The sequence below is a fragment of the Drosophila pseudoobscura genome, chromosome 3 (assembly GCF_009870125.1).
Source record: "Drosophila pseudoobscura strain MV-25-SWS-2005 chromosome 3, UCI_Dpse_MV25, whole genome shotgun sequence".
NCBI classification, from domain to species: domain Eukaryota; kingdom Metazoa; phylum Arthropoda; class Insecta; order Diptera; family Drosophilidae; genus Drosophila; species Drosophila pseudoobscura.
In genome coordinates this window covers 7,263,053-7,283,260 of record NC_046680.1, presented here as the reverse complement: position 1 = coordinate 7,283,260, position 20,208 = coordinate 7,263,053, and the positions used below count along the sequence as shown (strand labels likewise).

Below are 20,208 nucleotides of genomic sequence, written 5' to 3'. Positions count from 1 at the left end.
GCTTGGGATCATGGGATCGAGGGATCTGGTCGGGGCTTCGTTCGGAGCAGCCTTGGGTTAGGGATCATACAGAAGCATCTTTGTGTAAGTGTGGGTGTGGGCGTGTATTGTGTTCGTGTTTGTGTTTGTGCGCGATCTCTAATGGCTTATGACCATGGACTTCTTTACCTTCTTCTCTTTCTTCTCGTGGGTGATAGTCACTTCCTCTGCCAAAGAAAGAAGAATGTGAAATTAGGGATTCTCTGGATTAGGGATTAACCTGGATTAGGGATGTACCTTCGAACTTGGAGGGCAACTGCCGGACCGTCTCGATGGTCTTGACATTCTTCTCTCCGGGCTCGATGATCTCCTCCTCGTACTCCTCGATGATCTCCTCTTCGTCGGTGTCATCGGGATTCACTTTAGCACTGGGCACGGGATCGAACACCGTCTTCACGGCCTTCTTAACGATGCCCTCAGCGGTGACGGTGGTATAGTGGTACTCGGTGCCGCCCTCGATCTTGATCGTCTCAACGGTGGTGACATCCCCGGGATTCTCTGAGGGCACAATCTTCTTGGTGCCCGACTCGGACTTGAGCTTCTTGGTGGAGGTCACGTTCTTGTGCTTCTCGGCATCCTTGAGCGTCTTCTTGTACTGCCTGATCTCCTCCTCGGTCAGCTCCACTTCCTCTTCCTCGTAGACGGTCTTCGATGTAGTAATGGTCTTTCCGGACTCCAGCTGCGTGTTATAGGTGTACTCCACGCCGCCGGGCACGCGCTTGGAGGCCACGGTCGTGCTGTCGTTCTGCACAAAGTCCGCCGGCGGTGGGGGGGCCGAGGACTTGGGCTTCTTCTTCTGCTTCTTGTCGCTGGAAGAGGTGGAGGAGGTAATGGCCTTGATGTTCTGCTCCTGCAGCGAGTTCTTGCGCACCGTGCGGTTGTTCTCCGTGATCTCGATGTTCTGAGTCACGGAGACACGCCTCTCGATGGTTGTGTCCTCGCGGTAGTTGGACTGCTGGTCGCTGGAGTTCTGCACCACGTTCTTCTGCTGCTGCTGCACCTTCTGGACGACGCGGCGAGAGGACTCCGTGGAATCGGTTGAGTCAACCGACGACTTGCGGGTCACGTTCTTCTTGGTCTTGTTCACCTTCGTGGTGGTGTTCTCGTTCACCTCCGTGGGCACTGAATCGTAGAAGGTCTTGGTGCGCATGCTCCTGGTGCCGTCCTCGTTGATGGTGGTGTACACTTCCTCGTAGCCGCCCTCGATGGCGCGGGTCAGCATCGTGGTGCGTTCGTCGATGCGGATCTCCTTGCCCAGCCGCTTCTGGATGAGCTTCTTGTTCTGCTGCTCCTTCAACAGGTCCTCCTGGCTGACCGGCTTGGGGTCCCAGAAGGTCCGCACCTGCGTCTTCACGGTACCATTCGGCTGGGGCGTGGTGGTGATCATCTCGTATCCGCCCTCGATCAGCTTGTACTGGGTGCTGGCGCCAGTCGCCCTGTCGAACTCCACCTTACCATCCTGGATGTCCGCGGAAGTCAGTTGCTCTGTGATGGGGGTTTCATGTGGATGGATTAGTGGGTGTGGACCAGTGTCTGGGTGTAGTGTCTACGCAACCATTGATTCATTCATTCCATTCCTAACATCGAGCGTGTGTGTGTGGTGGGGGTTAATAGTCGTGTCTAGTGTTAGGGTTAGTTTCGCTGCATCTGCGTATCCGCAACACTTGAGGCCTTACGTCTATTATTAGTTTTCCTATCACTAAGTTTTCCTAGGGTAAGTCTACGATATTGCAATTGGTTTCCTCCTTAAGGCAGCGTGGCGGTTAGTAAGCGATTTATACAGCATTCCATTCGATTCGATTCGATTCAATTCCATTTAGTTATCCGTTCCTGTTCGTTGGGGTTGGCCCTCTTTTCAGCTCTGTTTCCTGCTTAGACGTGCACGGGTTGGGGCTCGGGATCCAAATGCAGTTGCAACCGCCTGGGCCGACACGCCAGGTGTGGCAGGCAGCTGTAGTGCATCAGCAGGTTCAGTAATTGCTATTTAAACTTACGCACCGCCCGCTGGCGGCTGGCCTTGTTACTGGAGCTGCCACTGTTTCCCGGCTGCTGCTGCATGGTGATGTGCTGCTGGCTCGACGTCTCTGCTGTCTGGGATGCCTGTGGCTGCGGCTGCGGCTGGGGCTGGGGCTGGGCCTTGCCCTGGGACTGTGGCTGTTGTCGCATCTGTGGCTGGGGATGCTGTGTGGAAACAGTGACCGAGCCGGAAGCAGGTCTCTCAGCGTTAGTTGCAAGTTTGTTAGTTGCGGCTTTTGTGCGGGGACTGGGGCGAGGCGGTTGGTCGGGCTCCGGCTCTGGCACCGGCTGCAGACCAGGACGAGAGCTGGGCTTCCCTTGAGGCTTGTCGGAGGTCCTTTGCGGCTCAGTTGGATGCTGCACCAGTTTGATTGCGGTTTCGATTATCAATTGATTTAAGCTTAGTGTGTTAGCATTATCGCTATCATTATCTGTGTCAGTATCGTTATCTGGAAAATGTGGTTAGTGTTAGGGCGACATTCGATATCATTTTCATGTGATTTATCTACAGCGACAGTGAGATGCAATGAGAGTGGATGGTGGCGCATGGATCTGCTGAGGTGCTGGCTCTTACAGCTAAGATTCTATGGTGGATGGATGGATGGTTGGTGGCATAGATGCATGTGGTGCAGTGGTGCACTTCCCAAAGGCTTAAAAATAAACAACTGAAAAGTGACAAATGCAGAAAAATAAACTCTCAGTTGCGAACCGATTGATTGACTGTCTGACTGACTGTCTGACTGACTGACGAAGGACTAAACTTAGGACTAAAATAAAAATGCACATTTAAAAACAGAATTTCACAAATGTCACAAGGTGTTTGTGTTGTAGTTTTTGTTGTTGGGGTTTCTTTGTGGTTCTTGAATAAATATTAAGACAATATTCCAAAGTAAATTATAACATAAATGGTACGAGTATATATATATATATGTAGATAGAAAATATATTAGCATTCCACTGCAAAATAAAAACACTCGAAACAAACATCTGAAGATGAGGCAAGGAAAGGGGTTGACGGGGCAAGGCACACACACAAAGATACAGATACAGACAGAGACACAACTGCCACAAGAGTTCAGTTTTGGAGATTTATTTTATTCTAGATTTATTTTATACACACTTTTGCTTGGATTTTATTCATATTGAAAACATATCTATCTACATATGTTTAGGGGGACGATGGCGATGGCGATGGAGGATAGGGCACACGTGGAGTGGGAGAGGGCTGCTGGAGAGGGTATTTATGCTCCAATGAATTTGTGGATGCAGATGAACAGTCATCGCCATAAATCGGTAAACACACGTACGAGTACGAGTACGAGTACGTGTACGAGTGCGAGTACTGGCAAAAGTACAACATTTTCAATTAAAATACAATGAAGTGTAAAAGTTTGTGGCGGGGCCAAGTTTTGTGGGCGTGTTTATGTGTATGTGTGAGAGCTGATGCAGAGAGGTGGCAACTGTGCCAAGTGCCACATGGCTGCTGTCGAGAGCAGCAGCCACACGAGTGAGTGAAAAAAGTTTAATTTGAAAACTTAATTAAAATTTCTGTGCGTATTTTTCATTTTTTCCGCCTCACTTTCCCTAACAAGATGGCCTGCCTGCTGCCACGAGGACCGTGTTTGAGTGGTTGTGGGTGTGTGTGTGTGTGTTGGTGGGGAGCAAATAAAAATTGCATTTATGACACTCGGAAGTATTCGCTCGACAACATTTTTGGCACAGAAGGGCGCTTCAGCATGCTCATGAAACCTTAAATTTCAATTAGAGTTTTGGTCCTTGAAATTGACAGCACTCTGCCGCTGTCGCTGCCTCTCTTTAAGTGTGTGTGGTGAGGGGTATCTCTGTGTGTGTTGTTTGATTGTGTGCGTAACAAAAAAGTGGCAACAAAACGACGAAAAACGAACGGTTTATGCGTTTCTTCTGCTGTGTTTTGTTCTGTTCTGTTCTACGTGTAGGTTCGATTCTATTTTATTGTGTTGTGTCTATGATGAACTACCGGTTTGGTCGGTCTCCGGCTCGGGCTTCTTGTCCAGCGTCTGCGAGATCTTCTTCCAGATGTTGTCGAACGAGTCGGCGCCCGAGTAGTCGATCTGTCCCGACTCCCAGCACTGGCGCCGCATCAGACTCTCGTAGGCCTCCTGTTCGGGCGTACGCTGCACACCGATCTGCAGCTGCGACAGGGCTCCAGCCAGACCAGCCTGAAAGTAGGCAATGGAAGGTGAGTGGGGGCTCTAGAACTATTTTCGGTTGGGTGGGTAGGTGTTCAAGGGGTGGGGGTTGCTGGAGTGCTGGGGCATACATGCATTGTGTGCGGTTACAAATTAAACATTTATTAGCCAGGCGACAACATTGAAATGTTAGTTGGGGACACGCTACGGTACACAGGACGTATGATTAATATGACAACAGAATGCTACTCGAGGCATAAATCATGATGCAATGCGGGTGCGGCTCCTGCTGCTGCTGTTTCTGTTTCTGCTGCTGCTGCTTACGGTTGCAACTCATGTCCGGGCGACCTTGTGGTAGATTACTATGCGGAATGGAGGCGATACGAGAGGGAGAGAGCTGGAAATGGCATGCAACACAAGGATGAGATGGCTTCTACTCCTTCTACTGATGATGATGACGATGGCGGCCGTATGAATTGCTGTTCATGTTCAACCGGGCGAGTGCAAACTAATAAATCAACAGATGCACTCCTCCCCAGGCGGAGGACAGCCACCACATGAACCATTCAATAGCTAACAATGGACAGAGGACGGTGGGAAAAGGACGCAGGACAATGACAATGACAATGACAATTCGTATGCAAAACAGTGACTGGTCAGCACGAAACCATGAGATTACATTATCACTATCACTAGCACTAGCACTAGGACAGGCACTAGGACACCACTATCCAATGCAGGGGTCTGGAGGTTGGTGGTTGGTGTTTGGAGGGTGTTCAGGTGCGGGTGCGGGTGCGGGTTCGGGTTCGGGTCAGAGGCCAGAGAGATTGATTGCCTTTACCTCAGGCTGCACTCCGGCTGCGACTTCTGGCTGCTCTTTTTTCGAACTCTTTCTTACTCTCTGACTACGCGCGGAATGATGAGGCGAGGGCGTGGCAGTGGTTGTGGCTGTGGCTGTGGCAGTGGCAGTGGGCGAGGGCTTGGCATGTTCTGGTGGGATTGGGTGTGCGTTCAGTTCATTGGAATTCACATCCTTGGACGTGAGCTTCTCGGCAGTTGCATAGCCATTCGGTTTGGCATTTTCATTGCCAAAGGCAGTGCTGGCAGTGGGTGTAGGAGTAGGAGTGGTGGGTGGTGACGGTGGTTGTGGTTGTGGTTGTGGGCATGCGTCGGGGGCTGTCCACTCGTCATCGTTTGCATGCTCATTGTCCTGCTCATGGTCGCTATGGTGACTCTCATGCTCCGGCTCTGGGCTCTCTTGCCTCCGCTCCAGATTCTCGTAGTAATCTGCCCAAGGATCGCGGAACTCGCGGACGTGCAACAGGTGGTGCAGCTGCTGCTGCTGCTGGTAGTATTCGTGCTGCCCATCCGATGGCCGGTGGTCCGCCTCGGAGCGGCCTTGCAAGTGCCTTAGGTTTAAGCAGAGGCACTGGCGAATGCGATGTTAGAGATACGATACGGGTTTATAGAGTATAGCGATCCGGGTATTATTTATGGCAATTTACAGAATTTACAGAATGCGCAAAACATAGGAAAGTAAGAGTTGGAAAATAAAAGTAAATGAAAAGTAATCAATTTGCAAAAATAAAGGAAACAAACACAAGGGAAATACACAGAAACAGACACAGACACAAGGGAAAAAAAAGAGTGAAAGGAAAACAACAAGTAAAACTGTGTGCGTGTGTATGCTTGTGTGTGGTGTGTGTGGGTGTGTGTGGATGGGATATAGGAGGATCTGGAATGATTCAAGAGAGATTTCTGGCACCCACATCCCCAAACACGACACGACACCAGCACAGCACCCACCCATCCCTGAATCATTTCCATCTATCGATGGCGTAGTCCGAAACATTTCCCTGGCTTTCGGCCAAATTGATGCAAATTAGAAAAACAGAAACGAAAAGAGCACACTAAGACAATGACACACACACACACACACTCACACACAGAGAGATAGAACAGTGGGACAAATATTACAAAAAAAAATCTATGCAATATGTGAAAAGAAATCCAATTCGCGAGTCTGTCTGTCGGTCTGAAAAAGAGGTTACTATGGGGCGTGGCTGCTAATTGAATGAAAATCAACAGAAAACCGAAAATCGAAAACCGAAAGTAAACCCCAAACCGAAGAAAAGACATACATATGTATGTAAAACAGGTCTTTAAAGTGGAACAAAGGAGGAACGAGAGATGATATAGAGAGGAAAACGAGGTCAGCTATCGGCAAGAAATAGCAAATAATAGATCGAATCTGAGAAATATTTGGCGGGTTATTTACAATGCTATGCTTCGTGAATAGATAGAGATGTATCAATAAATAAATATTGGCAAAGTAAATAAAGAGATAATTGATATTTACACTTGGATTGGTGCTCTTTGGGGGCTCTACAGATCTACGAATCTTGTGGGTGAGGAGTGCCATCGGCTATTACAGATCTTCTTACCTCTGGATTGAACCCTTGGACTGCTTGGGCTGCTTCGGGCTTATCACTAGCAACAGTTCCTTGCGTTTTCTTGCGGTTAGCGGATTGAGATACGAAGCAAAGTGGGGTAGGGGCAATACATTGGGTTAGAACAATACAAATTCTGGTGTTAGCTTTGGGTTTTAGTTATCATTTGATACATTTCAAACAAGAGATAAGATACGTAGAGTCGGAGCAAGGAAGCTGGAAATCGAACGAGCGCGGCGGGGAGTATCCAGATAAAGAGAGTCCATAGAGATCGCTTACCATTTCGCTGGACAGGGACTGGATCACAGTATCACAGAAGATGTTCCACCAGAGCTGGATAAGGTCCTGTGCGTGGGCATAGTCCGAGGACACGGCGGCCGTCTTCGTCTCAGAGTTGAACTGGATCAGCCAGGGCTTCAGCTTGCCGGCGAAATGCAAAATCTTAATCTTATCTCTGAACCTGCAAGGAGGAACGGCGAAGGATTAGCCACTAGTCCCAGGGGAGGGGTTTGAGATGGTCGACTTACTGTTTGAAGGCGGGCAGATAGCAGTAGGAGGCATAGGCCGTCACATTGTAGACGAATGGCAAATGCTTCTTGATGTCCGCCGTCGCCCAGTCCGCGAAGAACTGATTCAGCAGGCCCTGGTCACCGCCGTCGAAGCTGCCGTTCTTTATGGCGAACTCTGTGATCTTGCCGAAGGTATCCAGGCTGGGTCTGAACACGAACACGCCGGAGTTGAAGCAATCGGGCCAGCTGACATCCGGAGCAGCCGAGAGTTCCTCGCGCTCGAAGAGCTCATCGACATTTTGCAGGACCTTCAGCGAAGAGGAGACTGTTAAGGAGTGCTGCACTAGGAGTAGACAGTGGATCTTACCAAGGTATCTGCATCGAGGAAGACGCACTTCTCGAACTGCACCAGACGCCAGCAGTGCAGCTTTGTGAACGTCACGCCCAGTTCCGGGCGGGAGAGCAGGGCCAAGTTCGCCGCATCCTGTGAGTCCAGCACATTCACCTCTTGTACAACATTGTACACGTCCTTAAGTCTGTCGCGCATCGCCTCCGACACGGTGGGCGTCACCAGCACGGCCAGCTGGTGGGCGGTCCCGGCCCGCTTCAGGGAGTGGGCCAGCACCAGGGCACCCAGGGAGTACGTGTCATTTGTCGTCAGCGTCACCCAAGCGAACTCTGTGGAGGAGAGGGACGAATCGAATGGAAATGTTTTAGATACAGATAGCCGGCTTGGAGGGAGATACATGTGTAAATATTGCCACGATTGCAGTTACAAGGCACGTTTCAGAGCAGCAGCTTCACTTTTTAGCGGTTTGCATATTTCGGGTTCGGCAAATTAAACAACGGAGAGCATTCACGGTATAGACTATAAATAAATAAGCATTCTTTTGCCATATGGAAAAGCACAGAGATCCCATTCAGATAGATATGTATGGTATCTGCGGACGTGTGCGAATCCCAATCTGCGTCAGCAGTGGGCGGGGCACGCGGCATCCACATGCAGCGAATTTTCATTTGCTTTTGTTAGAGAAGCAACAACTGTAAAGCGCAAAATAAAAAGCAAAGACCTATAGAACAAATCATAAAGAATTGGCCAAAATCGAGCAGAACATATTTCAGGCGCATCGGCATCGGCAACAGCAACGTTGGACGAGCAATTAGAATTTTGCGTAGTTGGCGTTTAGTTGGGCGAAAGCTATAGATAGAATATAATATATGATAATTTATCTCCGAGATGTACATCAGTGTGGGGCGCTGGCGAATATGCGGTTTCCTAGATACATATGTATATTCCCTTCCTCACTTGTTGTGGAATTAGTTTCTACGGTTAGATTTTCGGTATATTTTTACAAATCTGTGGGTTTGTGGGGTTGATCAACTAGTTGATCTCTTCCGGTTTGGTTAGTTAAGGATTATTCATTCCCCAACTTCTTGTTCTCCTGGAGTACCTTCCATTTCTCCTGGTTACCCCCCAGAAATGGTGTTAAAATTAATGGCAATTAATCCATGCATTCTTGTTGTGTTGAAAATTAAAAATTCATTAGAGTTAAAATAGAGATACAAATTAATTATAGTTTTATTTCCAATTTTGATTATTGACAAGTTGAATTTCGAACATTATTGTTTGGTATCAAGTGCTACAAAATCAGAGATAACTTGTAGATATATCAGTGATGTAGTATATATAATCTTTGTACATTTGGTTGGACTAACTTTAGTGGGGTTAAGTGTCAGATTAGATTAGAGAGTTCTGTATTCATTGGATTTAGAAGCGCACTAGAAAGGAGCGGTGAAAGCGTGGAGTACAAAAAGTGGATGGATTACAAAAACTACCTTCTCGCTGCTACGGACACACATCCGTACGGGTACGGGTACGGATGCGGACACGGATGAGGATGCAGATGCGGATACGGATACGGTTGGATAACAGTGCATTCGTTTGCTTTTGAGCAGCAGCTGGAGATGAGGTTCGATCGTGGTTTCTGCCTGGCCCTCCATCTATATCTTCTTCTATATACAACTTATGTGTTTGCTTGTGTGTGCGTGTGTGTCTGTGTGTATGCGGTGTGTGTATGTGTATAAGTGTGGAGCTTATGCTTTCTTTTCTCATGATTCGTAGTGCCTAAAATAAAAATGAAATCATTTACTCTGGGCCGAAACGAGAATGGTTTTTAATAACTTCTGACTTACCGGATGTGACCAGATACGAAAAAAAACCACAATGACAAAAAAGATTCACAAGACAATAAGAGAAAACGATCAAGAGGAATTTCACTCCGCCCCATAAAACGGGCGATTTAGATAAAATAAAATAAACAACACTTGGTCTAAATTTAGACCTCCACAACTGTTGAGAATGTTGAAACCTGTCAAACGGAATGGCGACGCGACACTTTCCTTAAAAATATGCTTAAACGTAAACTTAGAAATACTCGTATATAAATTAGCACGTTCTTTGACAGCTAATTGCGGGAAAATCCTTCAAATTGTTTCCAGTGTAGAAAGCTTAAGCTTCGCTCTTGCCGGAAGCTCGCTCTCTCTTCCAACAGACTCTGCGAGTGTCTGCGCTCTTTTATCATGCGCGGTAGTACGTATGACAGTAGCACAATAAAGCTGATAAACGACCCGTCAAAAGCGAGAGCGTGAAGGGGTCGCCTTCTGAGTCTAGGTCTAGGTTGAGCGAGTGCTCATTGGGGCACGATGGGGGCTATCATCTATCAGATTGGGGAAAGGCTCATCTCATCCATGAATGGTGTCGGAAATTATGTGAATGACAGACCCGAGGCCTTGAGTGGCCCAGACCTGCTCCGCCCATTCCCATGCCCACACATCCCAGCCCCGAAACCCGTTTGCCAATACTCAGATATGCCACATGGGGTGCAGTGGGGGAATGAGGGATGGGCGACCGGCGAGGCGACACCAACGCACAAATTGGCGAGTGCAAGGCGAGAAACAAGTTCTGCGGGAACACATGGATGCGGTGTGTATCTGCTAGACGGCGAATGTATCTGTGTGTGCGCCGGTGCCGAAAGAGCAGACAGACCACTAAAAATAGCCGGGTAAATGTGAAATGAAATGAAATTGTAGCGCGACAACAACAGCCTCATAGTCATCTTCAGCCCCTGCGGCATCTGCTGGTAGCGATGCAGTGGTACAGGCACCTCAGCGGTGGCGTGGCTGCTTCTGCTGGAGATCCCTATTAAGTCCCCCATGGGCAAAAACCCAGACACACACAGCTGCAGAGGCCGATGATTAATGCGGGCATAAACTCATGCAGATTTTATGGATCGTGGAAATTTGTGGAATATATAGTGGGCGTCTTTTGGTCCGAAACAAGGAATTTTTCATTTTCGTGTGAAAAGATTTTTCGAGAATTACATACATACATATAGATATTTTCGAGCGAACAAAACTTGTTAGCGCCTGTCGCCAGCCATAATTCCGAGCGATATATATGTGTAGTAGCGGTATAAATAGAAAAACATCTATGAAATGAATATATATAGACGTATAGGATCATGTGCATATATAGTGTGTTTAGTGCATCTTCAAACATGCCAAGGCGAATCTCAATGGGATTTTGATTTGGATTTGGGATGTGAGAGATGCGGAAATTACGCTGATAAAGCTGATTTGATGCTGCCCGGCGCTACTGGGTCAGAGAGCAGAAAGCAGAGCTAAAAGTGGAGCAACAAAAAATCAATATGCGGCGACAATCAAGTCACAACAAATCCCCTTAGCACCCCATCCCCTCTCCTTCAGCGATTAGCAGAAGCAGCTCAAAGCATAACTGTCAAGCGCTTCTCTCTTTTGGTCTCTCCTTCTCTTCCTCTCTCTCTCTCTCACTCTTGGAGGTGGTTTCTACCTTCCCCTGCCTGCCATAACATAACGCTTATCAGTTGTCAGCAGTTATGTAAAAAACTGTGAAAAAATTGCGATTTGATATCAAACGGATCAGATCAGGAATTCTATACAGACCACTTCTAAAAAATATTGGAAAGAATATGAAAATATACAACGAGTCTGAGCAAGACAAGGTGGCTAGCATTAATCGATCAAATATATTAATTTATAATTAATTAATTAATTAATAATAATTTTAAAAAATCTAGCGTAATTCGAGTAAAATGTATGCTGACAATGCTATCTTGTTTGTTGTCCAAAAAAGTATAAACAAAGCGTGTTTTATAAGAATATGTGATATTGGTTTGATTAAATTAAAAAAATTTAATTAAGACGCAGGTCAAATCAAGGTCATTTTGGCTTGTTGCAACGCGGGGTCAAATTAAGGTCATGTCGCAAACTGACGTGTATGTATGTAAAATGTAAAGTAAAGTAAATGTGAATGTAAAGTGAAGTTACGTGTGTGTGCGAATTCGCGAATGCGGTGGAAGAAAAAAATGAAAACAAAACAAAAAAAGACTCGTTATCGATCTCGTTGCACGTTTTTGCTATCGACTTTTTGCCACTCTAATCTCTAATATTTACATCCATCAATTATATCATTTTATCAATAAAATAAGGATTTTCGACATCCTCCGTTTGTGTTATGTGTTATGTCGGCTCAAACAACAAAACAAACTTTTGGTGGAGCCTCGCCTCCACAAGTGTTTGGATCCATTTGCATGTGAGTGACGTGACTGACGACTTCAGAGCTCATCAACACACCGGCTCAGAGCCCAGCAGATCATGTTTAAAAGGAACGCACGCACAAAAGTGACAAAGTTTTCAAAACTAAAATTCTTAGCTAAATCGAATTCTTCCAAGCGAAATGTTATGAAACTTGAGAGTTGCAGCGGGCGAGGCTTAACGGTAGTTTGTGGAATTAATAAAAACAAGTGCAGGAAAGAGCAAGGAGCATCCACTTGGGGCAGGTTCCTTCTGAAGTTGGCGTTTGAGTTGGAGCTACTGCCATGCCATGCATATAAACACACACACACACACACACACTTTTTCTTTTCTTTATTCGCATTTGCCTTTTGCTGGTGGCTGCTGCACTCTGCGTCCGAATCAACGGTTGCGGGGGAGTAGTGCATTTTGAAACTTACGGCTCATTTTGTTAGGTTTTCTTTTTGTTTAAATTCGTTAAATTAAAGCACACGCGGCGGCGAGTCCTTTTTACTTCTGTACGGGGGTGGGTGGGGCGTGCCCGTTAAGCTTTCACACGGCGGCCGAGAGCGAGTCAGAGTCGAACTAGGGGGAGCGTTTGCGTTCCGTTTGGGGCGAGCGATGGCGAGAGAATGAAACGGCCGTGGCGCTGCGGTGGGCAATAAATGCTATGTAGTGATGAAAACGGGGACGCAGCCGACGGCAGGCAGAAGGCAACCGCAAAAGCCGGCGGGAGATCTGTTTGCAAAAGTGTGTGTGTGTGTGTGCGAGCATGAGAAGAGGGAGGGTGCGTTCGCCGCCAGTTGAAGAGGAAGGCGCCAAGAGAAAATTTATTTAGCATTACACTCGCTTGGATTTCATTTCTGCTTGTTCTTTGGCTCTTGGCTGTGACACGCCGGCTATATATTTCTAGAGCGGCTGGAGGAGAAGAGAGAGCGAATATGTGCGAATACCACAGCAAAAGAAAATCACGCTTGGTGCTCAGCTAAGAGCTGATGGGAATTCAACACTTACCAGCACTGTTTTGTGCGCACATGTGAGCGCGCACTTTTAAAATCGAAAACAGCTGATGAGCGGAAAATCCCGAACAAACACCTACAAACAGTGGAATCATCCGCATCTGGTGTCTGTCTGGTGTTCAAATAGTCTTTATTTTTGACGACCCGTATGTCGCTAAAACGCTGTACGTCTTGGTATATCTGTTATTGGAGTAAATATTGCTCTGGGACAGATTGATTTTTGTGTTCCTTTCAGACCCGCTCACTGTGCTTAGCCTTATATAGGTCATTCTTACCTCAGCATGAACCCTTTAGAGTTCTGTGTAATAATTATTATAACCTCCTATATTTCTCTTTATTGTTAATATATTAACCCTTAGTTAGCAGTTAATTCTTAATTAAATAAATAAATCAAACGGCACTTACCAGCACTGTTTCGTTGAATCTAGTTGCAACAAAAATACGCCAGGTGGCGCTACGTTCGTTCAGAAAAATACTTTTGCAGCCCTGGTTATTTAAATTTGTTTTATCGCTTGTTACAAAAAGTCGTTTCTTTTGAAATCTTAAATGTTCTATGTTATTAATAATATCTAAAAACTACTTTGGTGGCATTTGAGCAAGGCACTTTTCTTAGATATGTGTGTGTTTTGGTGGTTTTTGGTTTTTCGTTTCATGGCAATTCGAGGAGTAGTCTGTTTTCTACGGTCCTATAACTACCCTAAAGGCTAGGTGTAATAAATAACTGGCCACTAAAACTAGCTAACTAACTAATGAACTATTATGCTGGGTTTGGCAGTATCACAGTGAAGAGGCTCGTCCTCCGGCTGACGGTTAGTGGCATTTCTGGGCGAGATCACGAAAGGCTTTCGCTTTTGGGCCTGGCTCATCCGTCGCTTGGCCCGTTTTTTGCGGCACCTGCTCACGCACCAGATAACAACTGTACGGAAAGAAGAGGATGGCATTAGAATTAGATTCTCTCTCGATTGACTTTCCCTATCTACTCACTCAGTAGCACAAAACAGACGCCGCCAAAGCAGCCGGCCGCAAAGAGCCACAGGCTACGCGACACGGCCAGGTCCACAGTCGACAGGCAACTGCGGAATGTCTCCGAGTGTATCGTCCGATTGTAGGGCAGTGGACACGCGTCTATGCTGAGAGCCTCTGAAAATGGAAATGGAAATGTGAAATAGAAGTTGGTCATGTGCCAAAATTAGCAGCTGCGACTGCGACTGCAGCTGCACCGCCTTACCCATGCAAACGGGGACGAACTTTGGATTGGCGCCGAGCATCATGATGTGATTGGTGACTTGCTGGCAGCTGCACGGACTGAGCTGCGTCTTGGCCAGATCTATGACCCGCAGATGGCACAAGTTGGCCAGGCCGTCGATTTGGAAGTTGGTCAAAGGATTCATGGAGGCGTTGAGCTGCCAAAGTTCTGCAGGGAGAAGAATTGGGTTGTTATTTCGTATGCTGTATTGGGGGACTCTGGTTGACTCACTTGGCAGTACGCCCAGATCGGGGAGGTCTTGCAGCTCACAATTGGCCACGTTTAGATACTCCAGGGGAGCAGTGATGGGCTTCTGCAGCGTCTCCAGACCCAGATGTGTCAGTTCGTTGCTGTCTATATAAAGATTTCTCAGCTTGGGCAGTGTGAACAGCTCCATGGGAATCGTAGTGAGTCCATTATTTGAGAGATCCACTTCCTGAGATCAATAGGAGATATCGGTGGTAATGGCATTTCGCTGATTAATTGGATGGCGTTGTTACCTGGAGCGAGGTGAGCGGCTCGAAGGTGCCCGGCTCCACCGATAAGATCATATTCTCATAGAGCATCAGAAACCTGATGTCTGTGTACCTCTGGAACGAGCCACTTTTCAGCTTTCTAATGCGATTGTACGATAGATCCAGAACCTACACAAATTGTCAAATCATTTAATCATAGTCGAAAGTTATGAATGGGAATCGGAATGGGAATCTAGATGGAACGGGAGCTAGGGATGTTCCCATGGATACAAATACTATATGCAGAAGCATGTGTATAATATGGTTATGTTTGTGCAGCCCCAACTTCTTTATGCTTTAATTAAGCTCAATTGAGGCTAAATGGGCGGGGGACCGAAGCGAGGTCGATGCCGATGACGAGTTAAGTTACGGATCGCAGTCCGATTGACCCCCGAGAGACTGTTACTCACCTCCACCGAGGTCTTGAGGTTCTGGGGTACCTCTTTGAGGTCCATGTCGTAGCAGCGGATGCGCAGCAGCTTCTCGATCCGCGCGTACTTGCACTTCCGCTCATCCTGAATGACGAATCCGGAAGCCGGCAGGGGCAGGGCCCTCAGACTATAAAGGCAGACGATCAGCGGCAGCAGCCAGTGCAGTTCCATGCTCTGCAAAAGGAAGAACGTTTGTATATAGATCGATCGGAACTGGAGCCATTAAAGAGGTCACTTCCTAGCCTCCCCCATGAACCATTGCCTATGGCCCATTCCATTTATAGATTTCGGCGCTAACTTGTTTATTTTCTTGATTGAAACTAAAACAGTAAATTCATCCCAATGCGAAAACGAATATACAATCGGACTTGGGCGCGTCAAAGCGTTTATTTTCGAATTAACGAATTACAAGATCATTGCCGTACCGGGGGTCTGGGTCTGGGTTGGTGTTTGTTTTTGGGTTTGGATTAGTTTCGTTTGGTTGGGGGACTGAAAGCATTCAATCAAGCGCATCTCCCGCACCTGGCAAATGTAAGCCACCCACCCACAGATACGTGGATACAGCAGCACGACAAAGCACAGATCTGAGGCGTAGGTCAGCTGCTCTCTCCCGCCGTATGTGTGATATGGATATTACGTATACGCCACGGCCAGGCCTGCAATCAGTGTCGTTTTGGGGGCCTGCATTCAAGCTCGATTACAGCTGTGACAAAAGATGATTCCGCATTCGGCGGCGGAAACAGCTGAAAACTATAATCATGTTAGCCAATTCGAAATTAGAACTGACTCACACGGCCATAGATAGATACATCAGAGCTGGAAGAGTCTTCGGAACGTGCCTGCGGTGTCTATTTTCTTGTATCTTATCATGGGGGTGTACAGTGTATATTCGTGCGTCTATATCTTTTAATTCAACATCAAACAGAACAAGGGTAACCATAAATCATATAGACATTCCATTAGAATGCTTTTATGCCCAGGCCATAATGTGTCGGAAACAACATCACACAGCCACAAAAACAACCACAACCATCCGATCCGCGGCAAGTGCCTTCAATTTGCCAAAAGGAAAAGTGGCAAACAATAATTGATTAATGGCCAGAACAGAATCGGCGTAGCGTGATGTATGCCCAAATATATGGGTAAACTATGATATGATCTGGGCATGTAAGCCCTCTCGGAATAAGCATTCGGCCCATTGTGGATGTTTCTGTCACGCCCCATTGAAATGCACTTGGAAAATCGCACGTTTCGGACCCCAACTCCAGCCATCCATCGGGCCCCGTATCACTTGCAGTTGCGTGATTTACTTTGTGAAAATTTGAAATGATATCCGAGCCTTATGAGTAATGTCTTGAGTATTGTAATTTTGCAGGGACTGAGGCAGAGACTGAGGCTGGGGCTGGGGCTGAGGCTGTCGAGGGTCGGAAGGCGGCGCCTTGTGACATTCGGGCTAATTGCGCTGCTTCAGCTGGAGCTGGGAGTAGTATTACATGGAAAAGCGAAGGTCTGTCAACGTTTGCAAAAGCCATAAGCCTGCACTTGAAGTTCAGTTTGTTCAGGCCAATAAATGATGAATGACCATGTTATCCATCCATTTATATTGGCAAATCACCAAGTGGCAGAAGTAAGCCAACAAAGCCCCATCTGGCCGATAACATCGGGGTGTTTTCGCCATTTACAGAAGGAAACAAAGGCAGGCCAATCAATTTTAAAGTTAGTTAGATTGTGTTGGGTCATACTAAGGGTGTTCACCACTCTTTAACAATGATTCATGGGCCACATATAGTTCAAGACAGTCATAATTCCCCATTATTCCCATTTCCCATTTTTCGTTTGATGACTTGGGTGTTGGCCTTTGACCAAAAATTCTTGCGCTCCACTTGAGAGCAATATGGCTCCGAACAGTGCTGGCCGAAAGTCTGCTGCGCGGCATTTGGAGGCACACTTTTCCCACCCAGTGAGCGCGTGTGCGAGTGCGGGGGGTACCTCTGTCATTAGAGCCCGTCGAATCGCCAAAAAGAAGAAGCTGAAAATATGAACAGAAATATTGAAGCTATTTCCACACTTTTTGGGACTGACAGCAACCGCAACAATGGCTATAAATATATTTCATATATTTAAATTAAAATTAAGCAGAAAGAAACCCCAAAAGATACAACAGCACCAGCGGCAAGAGGAAGATACAGATATAAACAGTGGGAGCCAACTGCAAACTTATGGCACAGGCGATGGAATGGGATGGACTCAAATCCAACAACTTTTATGCCCTTACTTTTCCGTGTCGGTTTTTAATATCACATTCTTGTGGGGGGCTCGAAATCGAATTCAAATTCAAAGGAATTGGCCATAAAAAGGGCTAATGCCAACGATGATCTAGGGGCAGCAAATGGAGATCCACTTCACTCCAGGCATACGCCATAAAAGAGGTCTCCCCCTTTAATCAACGGATCTGAATGAATCCCTAGCCCTACGGCTACGGCTACGGCTACGGCTACGGCTAGCATTGTTGTATTTGGTGTGGGTCAGAATTTATGCTTTCCACTTTGGCCGCATTTGTTCCCATATTTATTTATATATTAGGCTCAATCAAGGGGCTGCTGCCACAAACAGCAGACAAACAATAGGAAATGCGAATGGGGTGGCAGAAATGGGTTACGTATCGGATAGAGTCGGATCGGATCGGATCGGTCCAAGACAGTTTCCACCTCCCGACAACTGTCGGCCAACGGATTGCAGCCTGTCCCGATGCTCGTTTGATAAATATGAAACCGGGAAAATTATTTATCTGCTTAGAGCCCGATGCCCAAGCGATTATGGGAATAACGAAGGCAACAAGAAATCGAGAATCCCCTAAAAAATGGGAGGCACGAAAACACTCGAAATTAGTCTCAAATATTTTAATAACATTCTAAACATTTGTGAATGGATTTATGTGCTCTTCTGATAGTCCCTGTCACACATTGTGGGCGTCGCACGATGATACATATGTATATGACATATCTATATCTGTGCTCAGACGCTTCTATATCTCTCTGCAGGGCGCCGCCGTCCTCCCCTCAACAGGTGTGTGCCGGAGGGGCGAAGATTTATTCTCGTTTCTCAGGCCAGCGATAAAGATTTATCTGTTTGGACTTTTCCCTGATGCTGTGATGAAACATCATCCGAGTGTGTGTCATGTCCGGAGTACTCAAACTTGCTCTGTTACCTCCTGCGTTCTCCGGAAAGAGCATTGAGTAATAAGTGTACTGGCGGAATAAAAAGTGAATCTTATCGGAGCACTTGACGTGCTCCTCTTATCGGCTGACTTGGCTGTAAAGGTCTTTCCAAATTATAACAGCGATGCCAAGAACAACAAAAAAAAATAAGACTTAATTGAAACGGCACCAACAACAAAAACAACAGCCACAAGAATGGTGGAGCAATAAAAAAGAGCGTCGTTCATTTATTTCAATTAAATACAATCAAGACAACATTCGCCCGAGACGGAAAATACCGATCCGAACAGAAACAAAACAGTCCATACCGTTCCATCGCTTATTGAAAGTTGAGTGGAGCGGAGCCCTATGCAAGTGGAGGGCAGTAACTCTCCCAGTAGCTGGCTGGCTGGCTGGCTGGCGAGGGCACTTTGGGCGGGGTTTCGGAATACTAAAGGAAAAGATCGTCTTACCTTAAGGGAAGGTAGAAGATGAGCTCAAGTTTTTGTTGATACTGGACTTGCCTTTCTCATAGGTAGTAATTCCTGGAACATATTGTTTCATTGTCAGATTACATATTTTTGTTCTACAATTTAATGTTTATAAGACGGCGGTCTGAAAGCACTAGGTTCATCAACTGATATTCTACCTCTTTCTGTTTGTAGAACTCTGATTGTAGAACAAGATTCCCCTTGTTGATAAGCAGGTGTTTTTGGTCTTTGTGCTTACAGAGAGTTAATGACTGTATAAACAGACGCACTCTGGTTCTCTCTAGAGCATTTCTTTCTGTGCGGAGTCTGCAGTCTCCCCAGCGTAATCTGCTTATTCTCCCCTAATTGAAACCAATTTAACTGCGGTTCTATCGCATTATGCTGCCTGGGAGACGGACTCTCTTCGTGGAACTCAGAAAAAGCAGAGCCGGGTCTACTCTGTTGCTGTGTCAATGCTAAGTTTCCTGATTAGAAAATCTAATGTACCCCAAGTGCTTGGCGCAGCTGTTGTGCAATCTACGAGAGCCGAACACTATTATGTAGTTGTTGTAGTAGTAAATGATAACCCGTAGCCAGACCTCCATTTCGAGTGGAACACAACACAAATGTACAGGAACCTAAGTACTATACGGTTCTTACTTACTTTTCTTACAGTTTAGGTAATCCAATTTTTGAGGTATAGTAATCCCATTTAATGCGTTCGAGGATTATCCTTGAGCAGGATCATTGTTTCACTTCACTCATTGCCGTATCTTTCCACACATAATCAGTTTTTGTACACAGATTTCGTTTCGTTTAATTTGTGATGATTTTCAATTAGCACAAAATATGATATTATTTACGTGGGGACAAGAGAGTGGGGGAAAAAGATATCGTAGCGACCGTTACGGAGCAACAGAGTCAACCGGAACCGTTCAATTCAACCGCAGACATGGAATTGAAACGATCGCAGCGAAGAGAACAGAACCGAGAACAGTACGGCGGGACGAGCACACGAGCCACAGCGAAAACTCTGATAAAGCACGCACACAGAGACCGTAATGCACGGGAAAACTCAAGAGAGCAGTGATCACTCTCTCCCTCTCTCGGTCTTTCTCTCTCTCTCTCTCTCTCTGAATGCGTTTTCTGATAACGCTGATTGAAATGTTTTCGGGGCTTTGACAGCCTGATATTATTGTTGTATATTCTGTTGATACGTACATATTTGTGGTTTTGGCCCGCCACTCATCCAATTAGCAATAAAACGCTAATCTCATCGCTAAAACGGGAGGAGGGACCCCTTTCTTAATGAAGCATCCACGTTGGCCAGCAGGAAATATATACATATGTAAATAGTAGTCATATTTCATATACGATACTCGGTATCTTGATGAATGATAACGAAAATGAGAGCTTAAGCCATGTCATAAATGGTTGCAGACAGACACCTTACCATAATTCCGTTCTTATCAAGGCGCGACTCCCTCTGACAGGCTGATGTCTTGGCCGCATGATCGGGACATGTGAAAAACGCAGT

At 46.4% G+C, this 20,208-nt stretch overlaps 3 protein-coding genes and 1 long non-coding RNA gene across 5 annotated transcripts; all 4 read right to left on the bottom strand.

Moving 5' to 3' along the window:
* Positions 1-124: 124 nt before the first annotated feature.
* LOC6898231 (FK506-binding protein 5) lies at positions 125-12,371 on the bottom strand. Its single transcript, XM_033377721.1, has 3 exons — positions 12,234-12,371; positions 277-1,524; positions 125-206 (listed from the first exon to the last, which is right to left on the bottom strand). The coding sequence occupies exons 1-3, from the start codon at positions 12,238-12,240 to the stop codon at positions 139-141; spliced, it is 1,323 nt and encodes a 440-aa protein (XP_033233612.1). The 5' UTR covers positions 12,241-12,371; the 3' UTR covers positions 125-138.
* On the bottom strand, positions 1,717-12,372 carry Gyg (glycogenin 1). Its single transcript, XM_015183850.2, has 6 exons — positions 12,234-12,372; positions 7,550-7,860; positions 7,201-7,490; positions 6,953-7,133; positions 4,052-4,253; positions 1,717-2,504 (listed from the first exon to the last, which is right to left on the bottom strand). Exons 1-6 carry the CDS (start codon positions 12,238-12,240, stop codon positions 2,020-2,022), a joined length of 1,476 nt encoding a protein of 491 aa, XP_015039336.2. The 5' UTR covers positions 12,241-12,372; the 3' UTR covers positions 1,717-2,019.
* Positions 8,732-12,227, bottom strand: LOC117183546 (uncharacterized). Its single transcript, XR_004468651.1, has 2 exons — positions 9,019-12,227; positions 8,732-8,961 (listed from the first exon to the last, which is right to left on the bottom strand). It is a non-coding gene; the product is annotated as an uncharacterized lncRNA (long non-coding RNA).
* A 925-nt stretch (positions 12,373-13,297) lies between the features above and the next one.
* Positions 13,298-19,636, bottom strand: Lapsyn (Leucine-rich repeat activity-regulated protein at synapses). Of its 2 annotated transcripts, none has more exons than XM_001360387.4 (7): positions 19,336-19,636; positions 14,984-15,178; positions 14,559-14,702; positions 14,290-14,494; positions 14,041-14,226; positions 13,797-13,952; positions 13,298-13,728 (listed from the first exon to the last, which is right to left on the bottom strand). In XM_001360387.4, exons 2-7 carry the CDS (start codon positions 15,173-15,175, stop codon positions 13,559-13,561), a joined length of 1,053 nt encoding a protein of 350 aa, XP_001360424.3. In that variant the 5' UTR covers positions 15,176-15,178; positions 19,336-19,636; the 3' UTR covers positions 13,298-13,558. The 2 variants fall into 2 exon arrangements, with proteins under 2 accessions (XP_001360424.3, XP_033233613.1); XM_033377722.1 differs by having other exon boundaries at positions 19,345-19,636.
* Positions 19,637-20,208: the final 572 nt, after the last annotated feature.

Excerpts from the sequence above, each read along its gene's own strand:
- LOC6898231 (XM_033377721.1), bottom strand. Across the intron at positions 207-276 it reads GTTGCCCTCCAAGTTCGAAG|AGGAAGTGACTATCACCCAC; the intron begins GTACATCCCTAA and ends TTTCTTTGGCAG.
- Lapsyn (XM_001360387.4), bottom strand. The coding sequence starts at position 15,175 with ATGGAACTGCACTGGCTGCTGCCGCTGATCGTCTGCCTTTATAGTCTG. Across the intron at positions 13,953-14,040 it reads GTTCGTCCCCGTTTGCATGG|AGGCTCTCAGCATAGACGCG; the intron begins GTAAGGCGGTGC and ends TTCCATTTTCAG. Across the intron at positions 13,729-13,796 it reads CGTCTGTTTTGTGCTACTGA|TTGTTATCTGGTGCGTGAGC; the intron begins GTGAGTAGATAG and ends CTTTCCGTACAG.
- Gyg (XM_015183850.2), bottom strand. Across the intron at positions 4,254-6,952 it reads AGTCCCTGTCCAGCGAAATG|GCTGGTCTGGCTGGAGCCCT; the intron begins GTAAGCGATCTC and ends GCCTACTTTCAG. Across the intron at positions 2,505-4,051 it reads GCCGGAGACCGACCAAACCG|ATAACGATACTGACACAGAT; the intron begins GTAGTTCATCAT and ends CACATTTTCCAG.